We start from the raw sequence: 18,670 nt of genomic DNA on the forward strand, positions 1-18,670 counted from the left end.
TAGTTTTAAATTTACATCCCTTAAAAGAAACACATTAGAAATTTTGTAAAAATGTCTAAAATTAAAAACAAATTAATGTTCTTTTTTTTTACAGAAGACCATGCAAAATACTCTGATATCATCAAGAAGTCCAATGCAATTGAAATGTTATTTACACTCTACCCTCCTCAAGGTGCCCATGTGCGTACTAATATGAGGCTTAGGTCAACTTGGCTAAGACCCATAGTAAATGGGGAAGAAGGATATAAGTATATAGGTAAGATGCTGAACCTTATAATTTCCTTTTATAATAAGGCAGAAATGACCTTGTACTTTATATAACCCTTATCCGTCACTTAGATGATATGGGATGATAGGCCCTATAGAATATTCCCTTTCGTTCTTGAGTATTATGCTTGCAATTTAAAAAGTGGCTGATTTATACTTTGGTGACTCCATTAAAATAGTGGAAACACTGTGTTTATCCATTTATCTGATGATGGATATTTGGCTTGTTTTTTAGAAAAAGTGATACTACAAGGAAACCTGCTACGAACATTCATGTACGGGACTGTATATAGACATATGTATGCATTTCTCTTGACTAAACTGTTTTCCAGCATGGTTAAGCCATTTCATATTCCCCATCAGTAGAAATATGAGAGTTGCATTTGTTCCATGGCTATATCAATACTCAGTGTAATCAGTTTTTCTAATTTTAGCCATTCTAAGAGGTAGTGTTGATATTCCATTGTGGTTTTAATTTGCATTTCTCTAGTAGACAATGATATACAGCATATTTTCATCTATTTGTCATTTGTGTATCTTCTTTGGTGAAATGTCTGTTCAAATTTTTGGCCAGTTTTATATTTTTGCTGTTGTTTTAAGCGTTGAGAGTCCTTTAGATATTCTGAATGTAAATTCTTTAACATATATATGCTTTGCAAATAATTTCTCCCAGTCTGTGGCTTGTCTTTTCTTTCTCTTAATAATATCTTCTGAAGAGCAGAAGATTTTAATTTTGATGAAGTCCAGTTTACCACTGTATTCTTTTATGACTCACGCTTTTACTGTCATATCCAAGAAATATTGGTTAGACCTCTGGTCACAAAGTTTTCTTCTAGAAATTTTATAGTTTTAAATTTTATATTTCAGTATATAATTTGTTTTGAGCTCTATTTTGTACACGACTCAAGATTGAAGTTTTGTCTTTTTTCTAACATATTGATACCCAAATGTGCTAGCACTATTTGTTGAAAAGACTATCCTTCTATGAATTAACTTTGTATTTTGGAAAACCAGATAGTCCAGAGAAAATATATAGATGGCAAATAAGCACATGAAAAGATGATCAATATTATTAGTCATTAGGAAAATACAAATAAAAGCCATAATGTCATACCACTACTCATCTATTAGAGTGACTAAAATAAAATTTAAAAAGCTGACAATACCAAATCTGGCAAGAATGTAGAAAAACTGGAACATTCATACATTGCTGGTGGAAATACTAAATTGTACAACCCATTTCTAAAGATTTTGATACTTTCTTATAAATTAATATGCTCTAACCATAAAGCCTAGCCATCATACTCCTAGGTAATTTCCTAAGAGGATTGAAAGTATTTGTTTACACAAAAACCTATATATAAATATATGTAGCTGCTTAATCATAATTGCCAAGGGCTGGAAAAACACAAATGTTCTTCAACTGGTGAACGGATAATCAAAATTTGTTAACATTTGTACAGTGAAATAGTATCCAGCAATAAAGAGGAATGAGATACTGATACAATAACATGGATGAATTTCAAATGCATCATGTTAAGTGAAAGAAGCCAAACTCAAAGGCTATATATTGATTCCATTTAAATGACACTTTGGAAAAGCAAAACTAGTAGGACAGAGTCAGCCCTGTGATTGTCAGGGGTTAATGCTGGTGGGAGGGTTTGACTACAGAGAGGTTGCATGAGGGAGTTCTTAGGGTGATGAAACTGTTCTGCATAGCTAAAACAAACTGTATGCCAAAAAGAATGAATTTTACTGAAAGTAAAATTTTTAAAATAAACACAAAATAAAAAGAGAGAATAAATTAAGAATGGCAAACAAATCCAAAAATGATGCGCACTGCTATTAGTCATTAAGGAGATGTAAATTAAACACAGTAGGATACCACTACACACCTACCTTAAGGGCTAAATTAAAAAGTCAGAACACACCAAGTGCAGCAGCTGGAACACTAATATCCTGCCAATACAAATGTAAAATTTTAAAATCACTATGCAAAATGGTTTGACATTTTCTTAAAAATTTATAGATACACTTACTATATGACTCAGCCATACCACTCCTAGATATTTGTCCATGAAAAAGTATACGTACATACAGGGACTTGTACATGAATATTCATAGATTCTTTTTTTGTTAAAGACCCAAACTAGAAACAACTCAAATGCCCATCTACAGGTGAAAGGATGAACAAATTGTGATATATCCATGCAGAATACTACTCATCAATATAAAAGAACAAACTATTGACAGTATATAATACATATAACAAACAATATGGCTGAATCTCACATGAATTATGCTGAAAAAGGTTAGACAAAAAAAGAGTACAAGAGTATGATTCCGTTTATATAAAAGTCTAGAAGTTGCAAACAAACTAGGCCTGTGACAGAATCAGATCCGTGGTTACCTGGGACAGAGGTGGGAAATAGAAGTGAGACCTGATGGATTACAAAATTTGAGGGATGCTGTCAATAGAAATGTTTATTAACTTGATTGTGGTGATAGGTGATGGTTCCATGGATGTAAACATATGTCAAAATTCATCAAATTATACACCTTAAGTACATGTAGTTTTTTATTTACACTTCAATAAAGCTGTAAAAATAAAGTTGAAGACATAAATTTAAACAACCAAGATAGTTAAATTTGTATTTTGGGATTTTTTGAAAGAAGACTTCTCTTTAAGTTTAAAAGTAGCATATTAGAACTCATCTGGAGAGTCACAAGTTTAATGCAGTCTCATTTGGCTTGTGCATATAAAGATCTATTTAAGTGCTCAGTTCTGAAAGATAGCCTGGAAGAAGAAGCAGGAAAGAAAGAGAAAGAAAAGGAAGTTGAAGGCTTTAGGTTCTATAAGATGAACCAAGACCCTGATTGCAATTTATTTTCTCTTTGCAATTTTCTCCCTGAAAGTTAACCTATCATTCTAAAAGATTTGTGTTCATTGTCTAAAGCCCATTTGTGAACATTTGGTTCAAATAAAACAAATAGGAAATACAGAAGTGGCCTTATAAGTTGAGGACTCCATCTTCTGAGGTTTTATGCTTGCTTTCTCCTTTTTAGTAGCTGGCCAGGGCCTTGCATCTTTTTGAATTATAGTTGTTATTAAATTGATTGACAATAGAGTTTGCAGCATTTGCCTTGAAAAAGATTAGTCTACTATAGAAGTGCTTTCTGAAACTCAGTTAACTCCTTGACTATAAACATTTTAGGGAATATAGCTCTGGGAATTTATTACATGTTCCAATATTAATACTCCACAATGTAGGCACTCCTGTTTATTGATTTCACTCTGTAGATTTAGAGATGTATCATCAGCAAGAACTGAAGAGTAGTTAACAGAGTTACTGAATGCTCTGTAAATGGCATGGGCTACTAACAAAGTATGTACTATTAAGGTCATACATACTCTAAAAATATTTCATATATCCATATTTTATATCCCAGAATTCCTAACACAGTGGCCTGAATGTAACTGGAATGCTGCATATGTCATAATTTCAAATTGCTTAATAGGCACAAAGTATTTATTCTGAATCATAATTTTGTAATCTTAGACCATCAATGAAGTTAAAAAAAAAAGTCTTTAAATTTTTTTCCGGAAGCATAGTCTTGTCAAACCTGTTTTCAGAAAGGTTATTTGGAGGGCTAGTCTTTTAATATGTCTTTGGTTATCTTTCCTTATGAGTTGTCTGTCTTTGAGCTCCCCTGACCTTATGGCCTATCACAGGTACACTGAACTTGTTCCTCTCCTTCATTAAGTTTTTGTGACTTTGGTGAATTTCCAGCCTGGAAGCTGTATCTTACATTAATGAGCTCTTGGAATTCTAATAGGAATACCTTGAAAGGGGTAGGTTAGTCATTGTCTTTCAGGGAAGTAATTTAGGGAATACAAATGAATGATTAAACTACTTTCTCAAACCAATGGTCCATTCTTAACTGAAATCATATTGTTATATTAATATAAGTTTTCTAATTAGTTCAGATTCTGAGTAATGAGCAAAGACCTCTAGTGCTATTTCTTTTTCATACATCATTTTGAGCCCTTACATAGTAAATTTTACTTACCTTTATAACATATGGTTATTTAAGTTGTATAATTAATACTGGAACCTGATTTCCTGGCCTAATCACTATTATGTTACCTATTACGAGTACAAGGTATCTTTTTATGCCCTTCAGTTTATTCCACTGCCTTCAGGCAAGACCTGATATACATTAGCCAAATGGGAATCTGTCCCATCTTTAAAGACAGCTCAGAATTTTGCACTTTGCAACATGACTTTCTTTTCTTATGCATCCTTTATTGCAGTTGTAGCTGTTTCACTCTCCACAAAATAAAGGCTATGCCTACAAGATTAAGACCTTTTCTTTTTTCTGAAAATATTCCTTTTCAAACATTATTCCTCAGAAGTCCCCTTTCTAATCCTTAATGTCTTTTGGCACTTCTCTCTAAACTTTCCCATATTTTCTCATTTGTTTTAAGTGATGGAACTCAGACTAATATATAATAATCCAATAAGTCTGATTTATTATGAATATAATCCTACTTACTACATGTTCTGCTTATATCTTTGTGCTTTTTTAGACCATTAAAATACACATCTCCGGGCTTCCCTGGTGGCACAGTGGTTGAGAGTCCGCCTGCCGATGCAGGGGACGCGGGTTCATGCCCCGGTCCGGGAAGATCCCACATGCCGCGGAGCGGCTGGGCCCATGAGCCATGGCCATTGAGCCTGCGTGTCCGGAGCCTGTGCTCCGAAACGAGAGAGGCCACAACAGTGAGAGGCCCGCGTACCGCAAAAAAAAAAAAAAAAAAAAAAAAAAAAAAAAAAATACACATCTCCGCATTTACTTGGATTTCTATCTATCATTTTTAATCTCCTTTTATGGACATATTTCTTGTAGCTATTTGATATATGTGTAATTTATTTTGCCTTCTTAAATTTCCTACCCTGACTTCTCCTGATTTTCCTTAACTTATTTAGAATATGGACATTTATTACTCTTGTCAAAACTCAGTTGACAATGTTGAACCCATTCTTTGAGGTGTTTTATAAGATTATTATATAATGTAAAACCCAAATAAATCCTGATTTGAAAGGCGCTCCATATATATATATATATATATATATATATATATATATATATATTTAACATCTTTATTGGAGTATAATTGCTTTACAATGGTGTGTTAGTTTCTGCTTTATAACAAAATGAATCATTTATACATATACATATGTCCCCATATCTCTTCCCTCTTGTGTCTCCCTCCCTCCCACCCTCCCTATCACAACCCTCTAGGGGATCACAAAGCACTGAGCTGATCTCCCTGTGCTATGCGGCTGCTTCCCACTAGCTACCTATTTTATGTTTGGTAGTGTATATATGTCCATGCCACTCTCTCACTTTGTCCCAGCTTGCCCTTCCCCCTCCCCATATCCTCAAGTCCATTCTCTACTAGGTCTGTGTCTTTATTCCCATCTTGCACCTAGGTTCTTCATGACCTTTTTTTTTTTTTTCTTAGATTCCATGTATATGTGTTAGCATACGGTATTTGTTTTTCTCTTTCTGACTTACTTGACTCTGTAGGACAGACTTTAGGTCCATCCACCTCACTACAAATAACTCAATTTTGTTTCGTTTTATGGCTGATTAATATTCCATTGTATATATGTGCCACATCTTCTTTATCCATTCATCTGTTGATGGACAGTTAGGTTGCATGTCCTGGCTATTGTAAATAGAGCTGCAATGAACATTGTGGTATATGACTTTTTTTGAATTATGGTTTTCTCAGAGAATATGTCTAGTAGTGGGATTGCTGGGTCTTATGGTAGTTCTATTTTTAGTTTTTTAAGGAACCTCCATACTGTTCTCCACAGTGGCTGTATCAATTTACATTCCCACCAACAGTGCAAGAGGGTTCTCTTCTCTCCACGCCCTCTCCTGCATTTATTGCTTGTAGATTTTTTGATGATGGCCATTCTGACAGGTGTGAGATGATACCTCATTGTAGTTTTGATTTGCATTTATCTAATGATTAATGATGTTGAGCATCCTTTCATGTGTTTGTTGGCAATCTGTATATCTTCTTTGGAGAAATGTCTATTTAGGTCTTCTGTCCATTTTTGGATTAGGTTGTTTGTTCTTTTGGTATTGAGCTGCATGAGTTGCTTGAATGTTTTGGAAATTAATCCTTTGTCAGTTGCTTCCTTTGCAAATATTTTCTCCCAGTCTGAGTGTTGTATTTTCGTCTTATTTATGGTTTCCTTTGCTGTGCAAAAGCTTTTAAGTTTCATTAGGTCCCATTTGTTTACTTTTGGTTTCATTTCCATTTCTCTAGGTGGTGGGTCGAAAAGGATCTTGCTATGATTTATGTCATAGAGTGTTCTGCCTAGGTTTTCCTCTAAGAGTTTGATAGTGTCTGGCCTTACATTTAGGTCTTTAATCCATTTTGAGTTTATTTTGGTGTATGGTGCTAGGGAATGTTCTAATTTCATACTTTTAAATGTAGCTGTCCAGTTTTCCTAGGACCACTCATTGAAGACGCTGTCTTTTCTCCACTGTATATTCTTTCCTCCTTTATCAAAGATAAGGTGACCATATGTGCATGGTTTATCTCTGGGCTTTCTATCCTGTTCCATTGATCTGTATTTCTGTTTTTGTGTCTTGATTACTGTAGCTTTGTAATATAGTCTGAAATCAGGGAGCCTAATTCCTCCAGCTCCATTTTTCTTTCTCAAGATTGCTTTGGCTGTTCAGAGTCTTTTGTGTTTCCATGCAAATTGTGAAATTTTTTATTCCAGTTCTGTGTAAAATGCCAGTGGTAGTTTGATGGGGATTGCATTGAATCTGTAGATTGCTTTGGGTAGTAGAGTCATTTTCACAATGTTGATTCTTCCAATCCAAGAACATTGATACATGTTGTATCATATTTAATTTAATTTCTTTCATCAGTGTCTTATAATTTTCTGCATACAGGTCTTTTGTCTCCTTCAGTAGGTTTATTCCTAGATATTTTATTCTTTTTGTTGCAGTGGTAAATGGGAGTGTTTCCTTAATTTCACTTTCAGATTTTTCATCATTAGTGTGTAGGAATGCTAGAGATTTCTGTGCATTAATTTTGTATTCTGCTACTTTACCAAATTCATTGATTATCTCTAGTAGATTTTGGTAGCATCTTTAGGATTCTCTAGATATAGTATCATGTCAACTGCAAAGAGTGGCAGCATTACTTCTTTTCCGATTTGGATTTCTTTTATTTATTTTCTTCTCTGATTGCTGTGGCTAAAACTGCCAAAACTATCTTGAATAATAGTGGTGAGAGTGGGCAACCTTGTCTTGTTCCTGATCTTAGTGGAAATGGTTTCAGTTTTTCACCATGGAGGATGATGTTGGCTGTGAGTTTGTCATATAAGGCCTTTATTATGTTGAGGAAAGTTACCTCTATGCCTAGTTTCTGGAGGGTTTTTATCATAAATAGGTGTTGAATTTTGTCGAAAGCTTTCTCTGCATCTATTGAGATGATCATATGGTTTTCATTCTTCAATTTGTTAATATGATATATGATATTAATTGATTTGCATATATTGAATAATCCTTGCATTCCTAGGATAAACCCCACTTGATCATTGTGTATGATCCTTTTAATGTGCTGTTGGATTCCGTTTGCTAGTATTTTGTTGAGGATCTTTGCAACTATGTTCATCATCAATATTTGCCTGTAGTTTTCTTACTTTGTGATGTCTTTGTCTGGGTTTGGCATCAGGGTGATGGTAGCCTCGTAGAATGAGTTTGGGAGTGTTCCTCCCTCTGCTATATTTAGGAAGAGCTTGAGAAGGATAGGTGTTAGCTCTTCTCTAAATGTTTGACAGAATTCGCCTGTGAAGCCATTTGGTCCTGAGCTTTTGTTTGTTGGAAGATTTTTAATCACAGTTTCAATTTCAGTGCTTGTGATTGGTCTGTTTATATTTTCTATTTATTCCTGGTTCAGTCTCGGAATGTTGTGGTTTTCTAAGAATTTGTCCATTTCTTCCAGGTTGTCCATTTTATTGGCATAGGGTTGCTTGTAGTAATCTCTCATGACCGTTTGTACTTCTGCAGTATCAGTTATTACTTCTCCTTTTTCATTTCTAATTTTATTGATTTGAGTCTTCTCCCTTTTTTTCATGAACAGTCTGCCTAATGGTTTATCAATTTTGTTTATCTACTCAAAGAACCAGCTTTTAGTTTTATTGATCTTTGCTATCATTTCCTTCATTTCTTTTTCATTTATTTCTGATCTGATCTTTATGATTTCTTTCCTTCTGCTGACTTTAGGGGTTTTTTTGTTCTTCTTTCTCTAATTGTGTTAGGTGTAAGGTTAGGTTGTTTATTTGAGATGTTTCTTGTTTCTTAAGGTAGGATTGTTTGCTATAAACTTCCCTCATAGAATTCCTTTTGCTGCATCCCAAAGGTTTTGGGTGATCGTGTTTCCATTGTCATTTGTTTCTAGGTATTTTTTGATTTCCTCTTTGATTTCTTCAGTGATCACTTGGTTATTATTAAGTAGTGTATTGTTTAGCCTCCGTGTGTTTGTATTGTTGGCAGATTTTTTGCTGTAAATGGTGCCTAGTCTCGTAGCGTTGTAGTCAGAAAAGATACTTGATACGATTTCAATTTTCTTAAATTTACCAAGGCTTGATTTGTGACTCAAGGTATATTCTATCCTGGAGAATGTTCCATGAGCACTTGAGAAGAATGTGTACTCTGTTGTTTTTGGATGGAATGTCCTATAAATATCAATTAAGTCCATATTGTTTAATGTATCACTTAAAGCTTGTGTTTCCTTATTTATTTTCATTTTGGATGATCTGTCCATTGGTGAAACTGGGGTGTTAAAGTCCCCTACTATGATTGTGTTACTGTCGGTTTCCCATTTTATGGCTGTTAGCATTTGCCTTATGTATTGAGCTGCTCCTATGTTAGGTGCATAAATATTTACAATTGTTATATCTTCTTCTTGGATTGATCCCTTGATCATTATGTAGTGTCCTTCTTTGTCTCTTGTAATAGTCTTTGTTTTAAAGTCTATTTTGTCTGATATGAGAATTGCTACTCCAGCATTCTTTTGATTTCCATTTGCATGGAATATCTTTCTCCATCCCCTCACTTTCAGTCTGGATGTGTCCCTAGGTCTCAAGTCAGTCTCTTGTAGACAGCATATATATGGGTCTTGTTTTTGTATCCATTCATCCAGTCTATGTCTTTTGGTTAGAGCATTTAATCCATTTACATTTAAGGTAATTATCAGTATGTATGTTCCTATTACCATTTTCTTAACTGTTGGGTTTGTTATTGTAGGTCTTTTCCTTCTCTTGTGTTTCCTGCCTAGAGAAGTTCCTTTAGCATTTTTTGTAAAGCTGGTTTGATGGTGCTGAATTCTCTTCGCTTTTGCTTGTCTGTAAAGGTTTTAATTTCTCCATCCAATCTGAATGAGATCCTTGCTGGGTAGAGTAATGTTGGTTGTAGGTTTTTCTCCTTCATCACTTTAAATATGTCCTGCCACTCCCTTCTGGCTTGCAGGATTTCTGCTGAAAGATCAGCTCTTAACCTTATAGGGGTTCCCTTGTGTGTTATTTGTTGTTTTTCCCTTGCTGCTCTTAATATTTGTTCCATGTTTTTAATTTTTGATAGTTTGATTAATGTATGTCTTGGCATGTTTCTCCTTGGATTTATCCTGTATGGGACTCTGTGCTTCCTGGACTTGATTAACTATTTCCTTTCCCATATTAGGGAAGTTTTCAACTAGAATCTCTTCAAATATTTTCTCAGTCCGTTTCTTTTTCTCTTCTTCTTGGACCCCATCATTCGAATGTTGGTGCATTTAATGTTGTCCCAGAGGTCTCCGAGACTGTCCACAATTCTTTGTATTCTTTTTTCTTTATTCTGCTCTGCAGTAGTTATTTCCACTATTTTACGTTCCAGGTCACTTATCCGTTATTCTGCCTCAGTTATTCTGCTACTGATCCCTTCTAGAGAATTTTTAATTTCATTTATTGTGTTGTTCATCACTGTTTGTTTGCTCTTTATTTCTTCTACATCCTTGTTAAACGTTTCTTGTATTTTCTCTATTCTATTTCCAAGATATTTTATCATCTTTACTATCATAATTCTGAATTCTTTTTCAGGTAGACTGCTATTTCCTCATCACTTGATAGGTCTGGTGGGTTTTTGCCTTGGTCCTTCATCTGCTGTGTGTTTCTCTGTCTTCCCATTTTGCTTAACTTACTGTATTTGGGGTCTCCTTTTCACAGGCTGCAGGTTTATAGCTTCCGTTGTTTTTGGTGTCTGTCTGCAGTGGCTAAGGTTGGTTCAGTGCGTTTTGTAGGCTTCCTGGTTAAGGGGACTAGTGCCTGTGTTCTCGTGGTTGAGGCTGCATCTTGTCTTTCTGGTGTCAGGTCCACGTCTGGTGGTGTGTTTTGTGGAGTCTGTGGCCTTATTATGACTTTAGGCAGCCTCTCTGCTAATGGGTTGGGTTTTGTTCCTGTTTTGCTAGTTGTTTGGCATAGGGTGTCCAGCACTGTTGCTTGCTGGTTGTTGAATGGAACTGGGTCTTGGCCTTTAGATGGAGATCTGTGGGAGATTTTTGCTGTTGAATATTACATGGAGCTGGGAGGTCTCTTGTGGACCAGTTCCTGAACTTGGCTCTCCCACCTCAGAGGCCCAGCCCTGATGCCTGGCTGGAGCACGAAGAGCATTTCATCCACACAGCTCCGAATAAAAGGGAGAAAAAATAGAAAGAAAGAAAGAAAGAGAGAGAGAGAGAGAGAGAGAGAGAGAGTGAGAAAGGGAGAGAGGAGAGAGAGAAAGAGAGAGAGAAAGAAAGAAAGAAAAAGAAAGAAAGAAGATAAAATAAATTAGTAAAATATAATAAATTAAAGTTATTAAAACAAAAAATAATTATTACGGAAAAGTTTTTAAAATGTAATAAAATCAATGGACAGAGAGAACCCTAGGACAAATGGTAAAAGTAAAGATATAAAGACAAAGTCACACTCAGAAGCGTACACATACACAGTCACAAAAAGAGAAAAACGGAAAAAATATATATATATCGTTCCTCCCAAAGTCCACCTCCTCAATTTGGGATGATTCGTTGTCTATTCAGGTATTCCGCAGATACAGGGTACATCAAGTTGATTGTGGAGATTTAATCTGCTCCTGGGAGAAATTTCCCTTCCTGTTCTTTGTTCGCACAGCTCCTGGGGTTCAGCTTTGGATTTGGCCCTGCCTCTCCGTGTAGGTCGCCTGAGGGCATCTGTTCTTAGCTCAGACAGGACGGGGTTAAAGGAGCGCTGATTTGGGGCCTCTGGCTCACTCAGGCCGGGGGGAGGGAGGGGTACGGATGTGGGGCGAGCCTGCGGCGGTAGAGATCATCATGACGTTGCACCAGCCTGAGGCGCGCCGTGTGCTCTCCCCTGGAAGTTGTCCCTGCATCACGGGACCCTGGCAGTGGTGGGCTGCACAGGCTCCTGGGAGGGGAGGTGTGGAGAGTGACCTGTGCTTGCACACTGGCTTCTTGGTGGCGGCAGCAGCAGCCTTAGCGTCTCATGCCCGTCTCTGGGGTCCACACTGATAGCTGCGGCTTGCGCCCGTCTCTGGAGCTCCTTTAAGCGGCGCTCTTAATCCCCTCTCCTCGCGCACCAGGAAGCAATGGTCTCTTGTCTCTTAGGCAGTTCCAGACTTTTTCCCGGACTCCCTCCCAGCTAGCTGTGGTGCACTAGCCCCTTCATGCTGTATTCACTCAGGCAACCCCAGTCCTCTCCCTGGGATCCGACCTCCGAGGCCCGAGCCTCAACTCCCAGCCCCCGCCCACCCCGGCGGGTGAGCACACAAGCCTCTCGGGCTGGTGAGTGCAGGTCGGCACCGATCCTCTGTGCGGGAATCTCTCTGCTTTGCCCTCCGCACCCCTGTTGCTGTTCTCTCCTCCGCGGCTCCGAAGCTTCCCCACTCCGCCCCCCGCACAGTCTCTGCCTACAAAGGAGCTTCTAGTGTGTGGAAACCTTTCCTCCTTCACAGCTCCCTCCCACTGGTGTGGCCCCGTCCCTATCCTTTTGTCTCTGTTTATTCTTTTTTCTTTTGCCCTACCCAGGTACGTGGGGGAGTTTCTTGCCCTTTGGGAGGTCTGAGGTCTTCTGCCAGCATTCAGTAGGTGTTTTGTAGGAGTTGTTCCACGTGTAGATGTATTTCTGATGTATTTGTGGGGAGGAAGGTGATCTCCATGTCTTAGTCTTCTGTCATCTTGAAGCTCCTCCTTCCATATATTTTATATCTCTTATATCTGCTCAAACATAGGAAATGGTCTATTATTATTTGGAGAAGTTTAAATGTACTATGGCTAGTTCAATGTTGCAATTTACCTATAGAGGTAAATCTTCTTGCTTGAGGAGAATAATGTGGTCACTTGAAATTTTTCAAGTCCACTGAACTGGAAAAATTGTTTAGGTGTATACCCATTGATCTCCCTTTACCAACTATAAACTCCCAACAACCTCTACTTTCATATTCTTTAATGTCTCATATTCTTTAATGTCCCTTTGATTTTCTTCATTAAGGGCAAATGATGTGCATGTGTTTTTGTGATAAGTGTAATTGCTGCTAGGAAAAGTGTCATTTTATTTTTATATGGTTCAGTTGGTTAAAACTTTCAACGTTTAGTACACTCACAAGAATAACCCAATGGAAAGATAAAAATGAACGCTATATTGTATCTGGTTAAAGTGTTTCTTAACTATTGTCAAATTACTAAAAATTCTTTAGGATGATGAAATATATCTTCCTCATTGTGTTCTTTGTGACTTCCATTTTTTTTTCTTGGGCTTCAGTGGTAAAATCAGAGATGTGTTTCCCATTCCCTCAACCCCAGTTTTACCAAGCAGGTTGGAAGCATTGAGGAGGCAGACTTTAAGATAAGGCATCAGATCCATAAGTTAAAGGAAATGTGAGTTGCACATTTACAACCACCTACCACTCCATACTTTACTGCTTACCTTTGTAAAATAAAAATTATAGGATCATTGTTTCGTTATTTGCCTTCTGCATCTATTTATTTAACAAGCATTAATTATGTGTCTACTATATGCTTGGCAACAGAGATTGAGAAACAATTAAAGCTTAATCCCTGCCCTAGAAGTGTTCACATTCTAGCAGATCCAAAACACTATGAGATTTTGGCTCAGTTAGTCTCAGTGAGCACCCCTATTGGTCCATGAGTCAAATAGAGTGATATCAAATGAGGATCTTCCAAAAATTGTTTGGAAGAACATCTCCAAATAACGAAGGTTGGCATTAATACTCAGTATCTGAAATAAAAACTCAAAGCTGAGTTCACTGTCCATCTAAGTAAGGGAGAGTCATGCATAGTGATGGTATGTGACTTCTCAGGCTAGGCCATAGAAGACTTTGTGGCTTCTCCCTTGCTCTCTTTTGGATAAGCTAGTCAGGAAAGCTAGCTACCATGTCATGGAAACACTCTAGCAGCTCTGTTGAGAGGTCTATGTGCTGATGAACTGAGGGCATGTGCTACAGCCAGTGAGGAACTGAGGTCTGTGTGAATAATGCAACATGGAGGTGGAACCTCCAGCACCAACAGTACTTCTACAATGATGACTGCAGCTCCAGTGACAGCTTGACTGCAACTTCGTGAGAGACCCTGGCCTGACCCACGCAGAAAATCCAGTCCAGATTCCTAACTATTATTATGTGAGACAAATGTTTTTTGTTTTAAGCTTTTAGTTTGGGGGTAATTTTTTACACAGAATACAAGTCAGTGATTAGTGTTTTTTAACAGTGGAAGTGAAATGACATAGGATTGAGTGTAGTTCCTCAGGAAAGACTGGGCTGCTGGTTGACTGACCTTCAAAAACTTTGTAACTAGAGTGAAACTTTTGTTCATTGGTTAACTTTCAAAAGTAGGATCTCTCACTGATTGGTTGGCTTTCAGAAGTGTGTTTACTGAGGTGAGTTTTTACCAGCTGATAAAACAGGCTTGATATTTGTTCTGGGGGTTACTTGTCAGCATGGCTATGGAACTATAATTGATTGGTTAAAGAGCTATAAAAAAAAGCTTAAGTATTAACTTGTTACATAGCTGTAGAACTGTTAGGCTTCTCTTAATACTGTGGGGAAAAAGTTATTTTCAATAAATAGGCACAGAAAGAAACAAAGATTACATGGTAGTTGATTTACTAGAAGCAATTAAGCATAATTATGAGCCTAGGAAAAGAGAATGACTATATCTGGCGGTATTAGAAATGATTTTATAAAGATGATGATATATGAGTTTATCCTTACAGAATAGGTTAGAATTACTAAGTATAGAAGAGAAGAAAGATTGTAGGCAAAGGGAGGAGCATGGGTGAGTCCACATGTGGGAACTAACTTTGTTTTAAGAAGCTCTTTTTTATCAAATTCTCCTGAACAATTTAGCAGAAGACTCTTCTTTTCTTATTGTGACATAATTGGCATATAACTTTATATTAGTTTCAGGTGTACAATATAATGATTTGATATTTGTATGTATTGTGAAATGATTAAAACAATTAGTCTAGTTAACATCCATCATAATACATAGTTACAAATTTTTTTCTTGTGACAAGAATTCTTAAGATCTACTCTCTTAGTAACTTTCAGATATACATTATAGTATTATTATATACAAACTATACATTACATCCCCATGATTTATTTATTTTATAACTGTAAGTTTGTACCTTTTGACCACCTTCTCCCATTTGCCCCACCCCCCCACCTCTGGCAACCACCAATCTATTCTCCGTACCTATGAATTAAGGGTTTTTTGTTTTTGGTTTTTAGATTCCATATATAAGTGCAATTGTATGGTATTTATCTTTCTCTGTCTGATTTATGTCACTCACTCAGCATTATGACTTCATGGTCCATCCATGTTGTTGCAAATGGCAAGATTTCCTTCTTTTTATGGCTGAATAATATTCCACTGTATGTGTGTGTGTGTGTATATATATATATATATATATATATGTACATATATATACAATATATATGTATATATATACCTATGTCAATGAATAGAGGGATTAAAAAATTGTGGAGCATGTATACATATATATATATATATATATATATATATATATATATATATATGTATACATGCTCCACAATTTTTTAATCCCTCTATTCATTGATGGACACTTAAGTTGCTTCCATGTCTTAGCTATTGTAAATAATCCTGCAATGAGCATGGGTACATATATTTTTGAGTTAGTGTTTTTGTTTCCTTCAGATAAATACCCAGTTATGGAATAACTAGTTGGTAGTTCTATTTTTAACTTTTTCAGGAAACTTCATATCTCTTTCTCTGGTAGTTCTATTAGTTTTTGAGAACATATTCCTTATTTCCAGACTAAAATTCTTTAGCACATAGTAAGCATTTATGCATTAACTATTTGTTTTATGAATGAATGCATATGTGAAGTATTACTATAGCAGTTAAGCCATTTTTTTCATCTTTTATATATTAAAATTCCTTTAGTTTACTCTCTCTGGATTGCTTCAGGAGATTACTGTAGTGTGATATGGATATAATATAGTATGGCACAGTTCTTTAGTATTTAACCATTTTAATTTAATAAAATATAATTTAACCAAAGTGGAGGCAGAAATCCAAGGTAAGAAGAGCATTATTCAGTCACTCCACAAATGTTTATTGAGTGCCTTGTGTTCAATGCTTTGTGATAAATGTGAGGAAGTTTCAAAAGTTAATAGAATAGCTTCCCTCTTGTGTTTATGATTTAGCCTGGGGAAATGATACATATACATAATTAACTACAATAGAAGACATAAAGTGATGAGTCTTGTAAAACAAGCACATCTCAGCTGCTCTGCTTAACCGTCTTGTCAGGCAGGGCACAGAAGGGGCTTTGCAAGAGAGGAGCCTGAGCTGTGGCACAGACACTCCCAGCATCTTTGGAGAGCTGTAAGGATAACTCTAAAGTTATTTCATGCTCACATTCATAATGTGCATAGCCAGCCCTTCTAAAATAACAATAATTAAAAACAGTACACTTGTTGAAGTAAGTCAGAGAAAGACAAATGTCATGTGATATCATTTATATGTGGAACTTAAAAAAAGACACAAATGAACTTATTTACAAAACAGAAATAGACTCACAAACATAGAAAACACACTTATAGTTACTAAAGGGGAAAGAGGGGGAAGGGATAAATTAGGAGTTAGGGATTAACATATACACTACTATAGATAAAATGGGTAAACAACAAAGACCTACTGTATAACACAGGGAACTATGTTCAATATTTTGTAATAAGTTATAATGGAAAAGAATCTGAAAAAGTATATATATATATATGTGTATAACTAAAAAATAAAACAGTACATTTGTTTACTAAAGAGTAAGCACTACTTCAATATATAGTGATCAACTGTAGTGTATTATACATTGATATTGTTATGTATAAATTTAATATAAAGATGGCTTTTAGAAAATTTGTAAAATTATAAAAATAGGGAAGTATTACTAAGAATTCAGTTTCTTTAGTATAACCACCTTTTATTATCTTGGCATATTCTTTTACAGTAATTTGTAAAACTACTTGTAACTAGAATATTTAAGCCCTGGAAGGGACACTACATGCCATTTTGCCCAATTCCCTTTTCATTGTTATGGGGAGTCAGTTAGGAGGTATTAGAAAAGTATCATTTGAATTGAGAATCTGAGGATGCAGAGGCTAAGTAGTTTGCTCAAGGTCGTGACCTTCACTGTAACTGTGAAGATGATGATTCAAGTTCAGAGTCGCATCAGGCCCATCACCCCCACCACTACCACACACAGACATGCTTCCCAAGCCGTCCTGGCTTTTTATGAAAAGTAATTTTTCTGGACAAAGTAAGTACCACTGTATCTGCCTTTGAACTAGTCTTTTTTTTTTTTTTTTTTTTTGCGGTACGCGGGCCTCTCACTGTTGTGGCCTCTTCCGTTGCGGAGCAACAGGCTCCGGACGCGCAGGCTCAGCGGCCATGGCTCACGGGCCCAGCCGCTCCGCGGCATGTGGGATCCTCCCACACCGGGGCACGAACCCGTGTCCCCTGCATCGGCAGGCGGACTCTCAACCACTGCGCCACCAGGGAAGCCCTGAACTAGTCTTTTTTTTTTCTTTTCCTCAAGCTTTACAATTAGCTGCTACTTTTGTCCTTTGAATATTTTCTGAAGCAAAATCTGAAAGAAATATACTCACTCCCCCTTTTGCTCTATCTTGGGAGTGGAGGTGAGGCAGAGGCCTGGAGTCGAGGCAGCCTGGCCCTGCAAAAGCTCTTATTGCCTGTGGACAGATTGGGTTCCAAACTCCTTGGAAAGCTCTGACCACGCATTTTTGGCCCCTCATACGTTGCTTCGTATGACTGTTTTAAGCTCAATTCCTTTCTTTTTCCAACCACACATATTAAATAGTAGGAAATAGTATTTCATCATGAAACTTCACATAAAACAAAAGCTGATCCTTATTAGATGTAAATATTTTTTAAGCTGAAAATCATTTAATATCCCTGTGGGAGAATGATGACTTTTCTCCCCAAGACTGCAGTATAATGAGGTAAAAATGTTTTCACAATACTTTGGAATTGTTATAATTGTCTTCTGTGTTGTTTGACTGTCAGTTAAATGAGAACATTTGATAACTGTAGGGAGCTGATAAGACTTTCTATTAAAGTTACGTCATTATGTTAATCTGGGTTCAAATATAGTTTGCCTGAATCCTATTTTGATTATGTTAGAGTAAATTAACCTATTAAATAAAATTACCCTAGAGGGCACAGAACATTTTAAATGCCTTTCAAGTTACAAGTATATAAAATCATGTACTACTAAATCTACAGTTGTCTTTCCTCCTTAAAGCCTTTATGATTTGGAGCATAGATATTTCCACATAAATACAGATTGTTTGAGACTTAACATCAACCAATGAACAAGATTATTTAGCTTTTAACTCTTTGCATATTGTGGGAAAATAGTGAGTAGTGAAGTTTAAAAAATGTAGAGGCTCCCAGATTGCATGTGGTATGCAAACAACCAGAGACTGGAGTTATCTAATAAATATATTGACAGCTGTTTGTACAAAACACATAACTTTATTTTAAAAAGATGGTCTTTGTGTCATGGTGCAGATAATAGAGGTCTTCCAACAATTTTAACTGTAATTCCTATATCCATGTATGGGAAGGACTCAGTGACCATGAGTACCATACATAAGTTTATAACCATTCACATAACAATTATATACTGTCCACTTTACAGTGATATGGCCTGCTTTTATTCAGAGTAAGTTTGACATATCTTTATGTAAAAATGAACTATTCTAA

At 36.4% G+C, this 18,670-nt stretch overlaps 1 protein-coding gene across 1 annotated transcript in view; it reads left to right on the plus strand.

Annotated features, from left to right (window-relative positions):
• Positions 1-18,670, plus strand: part of IQCM (IQ motif containing M) — a 361,372-nt gene that overhangs the window by 286,956 nt on the left and 55,746 nt on the right. Inside the window, 1 exon segment of the mRNA XM_032632005.1 lies at positions 95-256. Within this exon segment, the coding sequence (XP_032487896.1) occupies positions 95-256 (162 nt within the window).

The sequence above is a fragment of the Phocoena sinus genome, chromosome 5 (genome assembly GCF_008692025.1).
Source record: "Phocoena sinus isolate mPhoSin1 chromosome 5, mPhoSin1.pri, whole genome shotgun sequence".
Lineage (NCBI taxonomy): Eukaryota > Metazoa > Chordata > Mammalia > Artiodactyla > Phocoenidae > Phocoena > Phocoena sinus.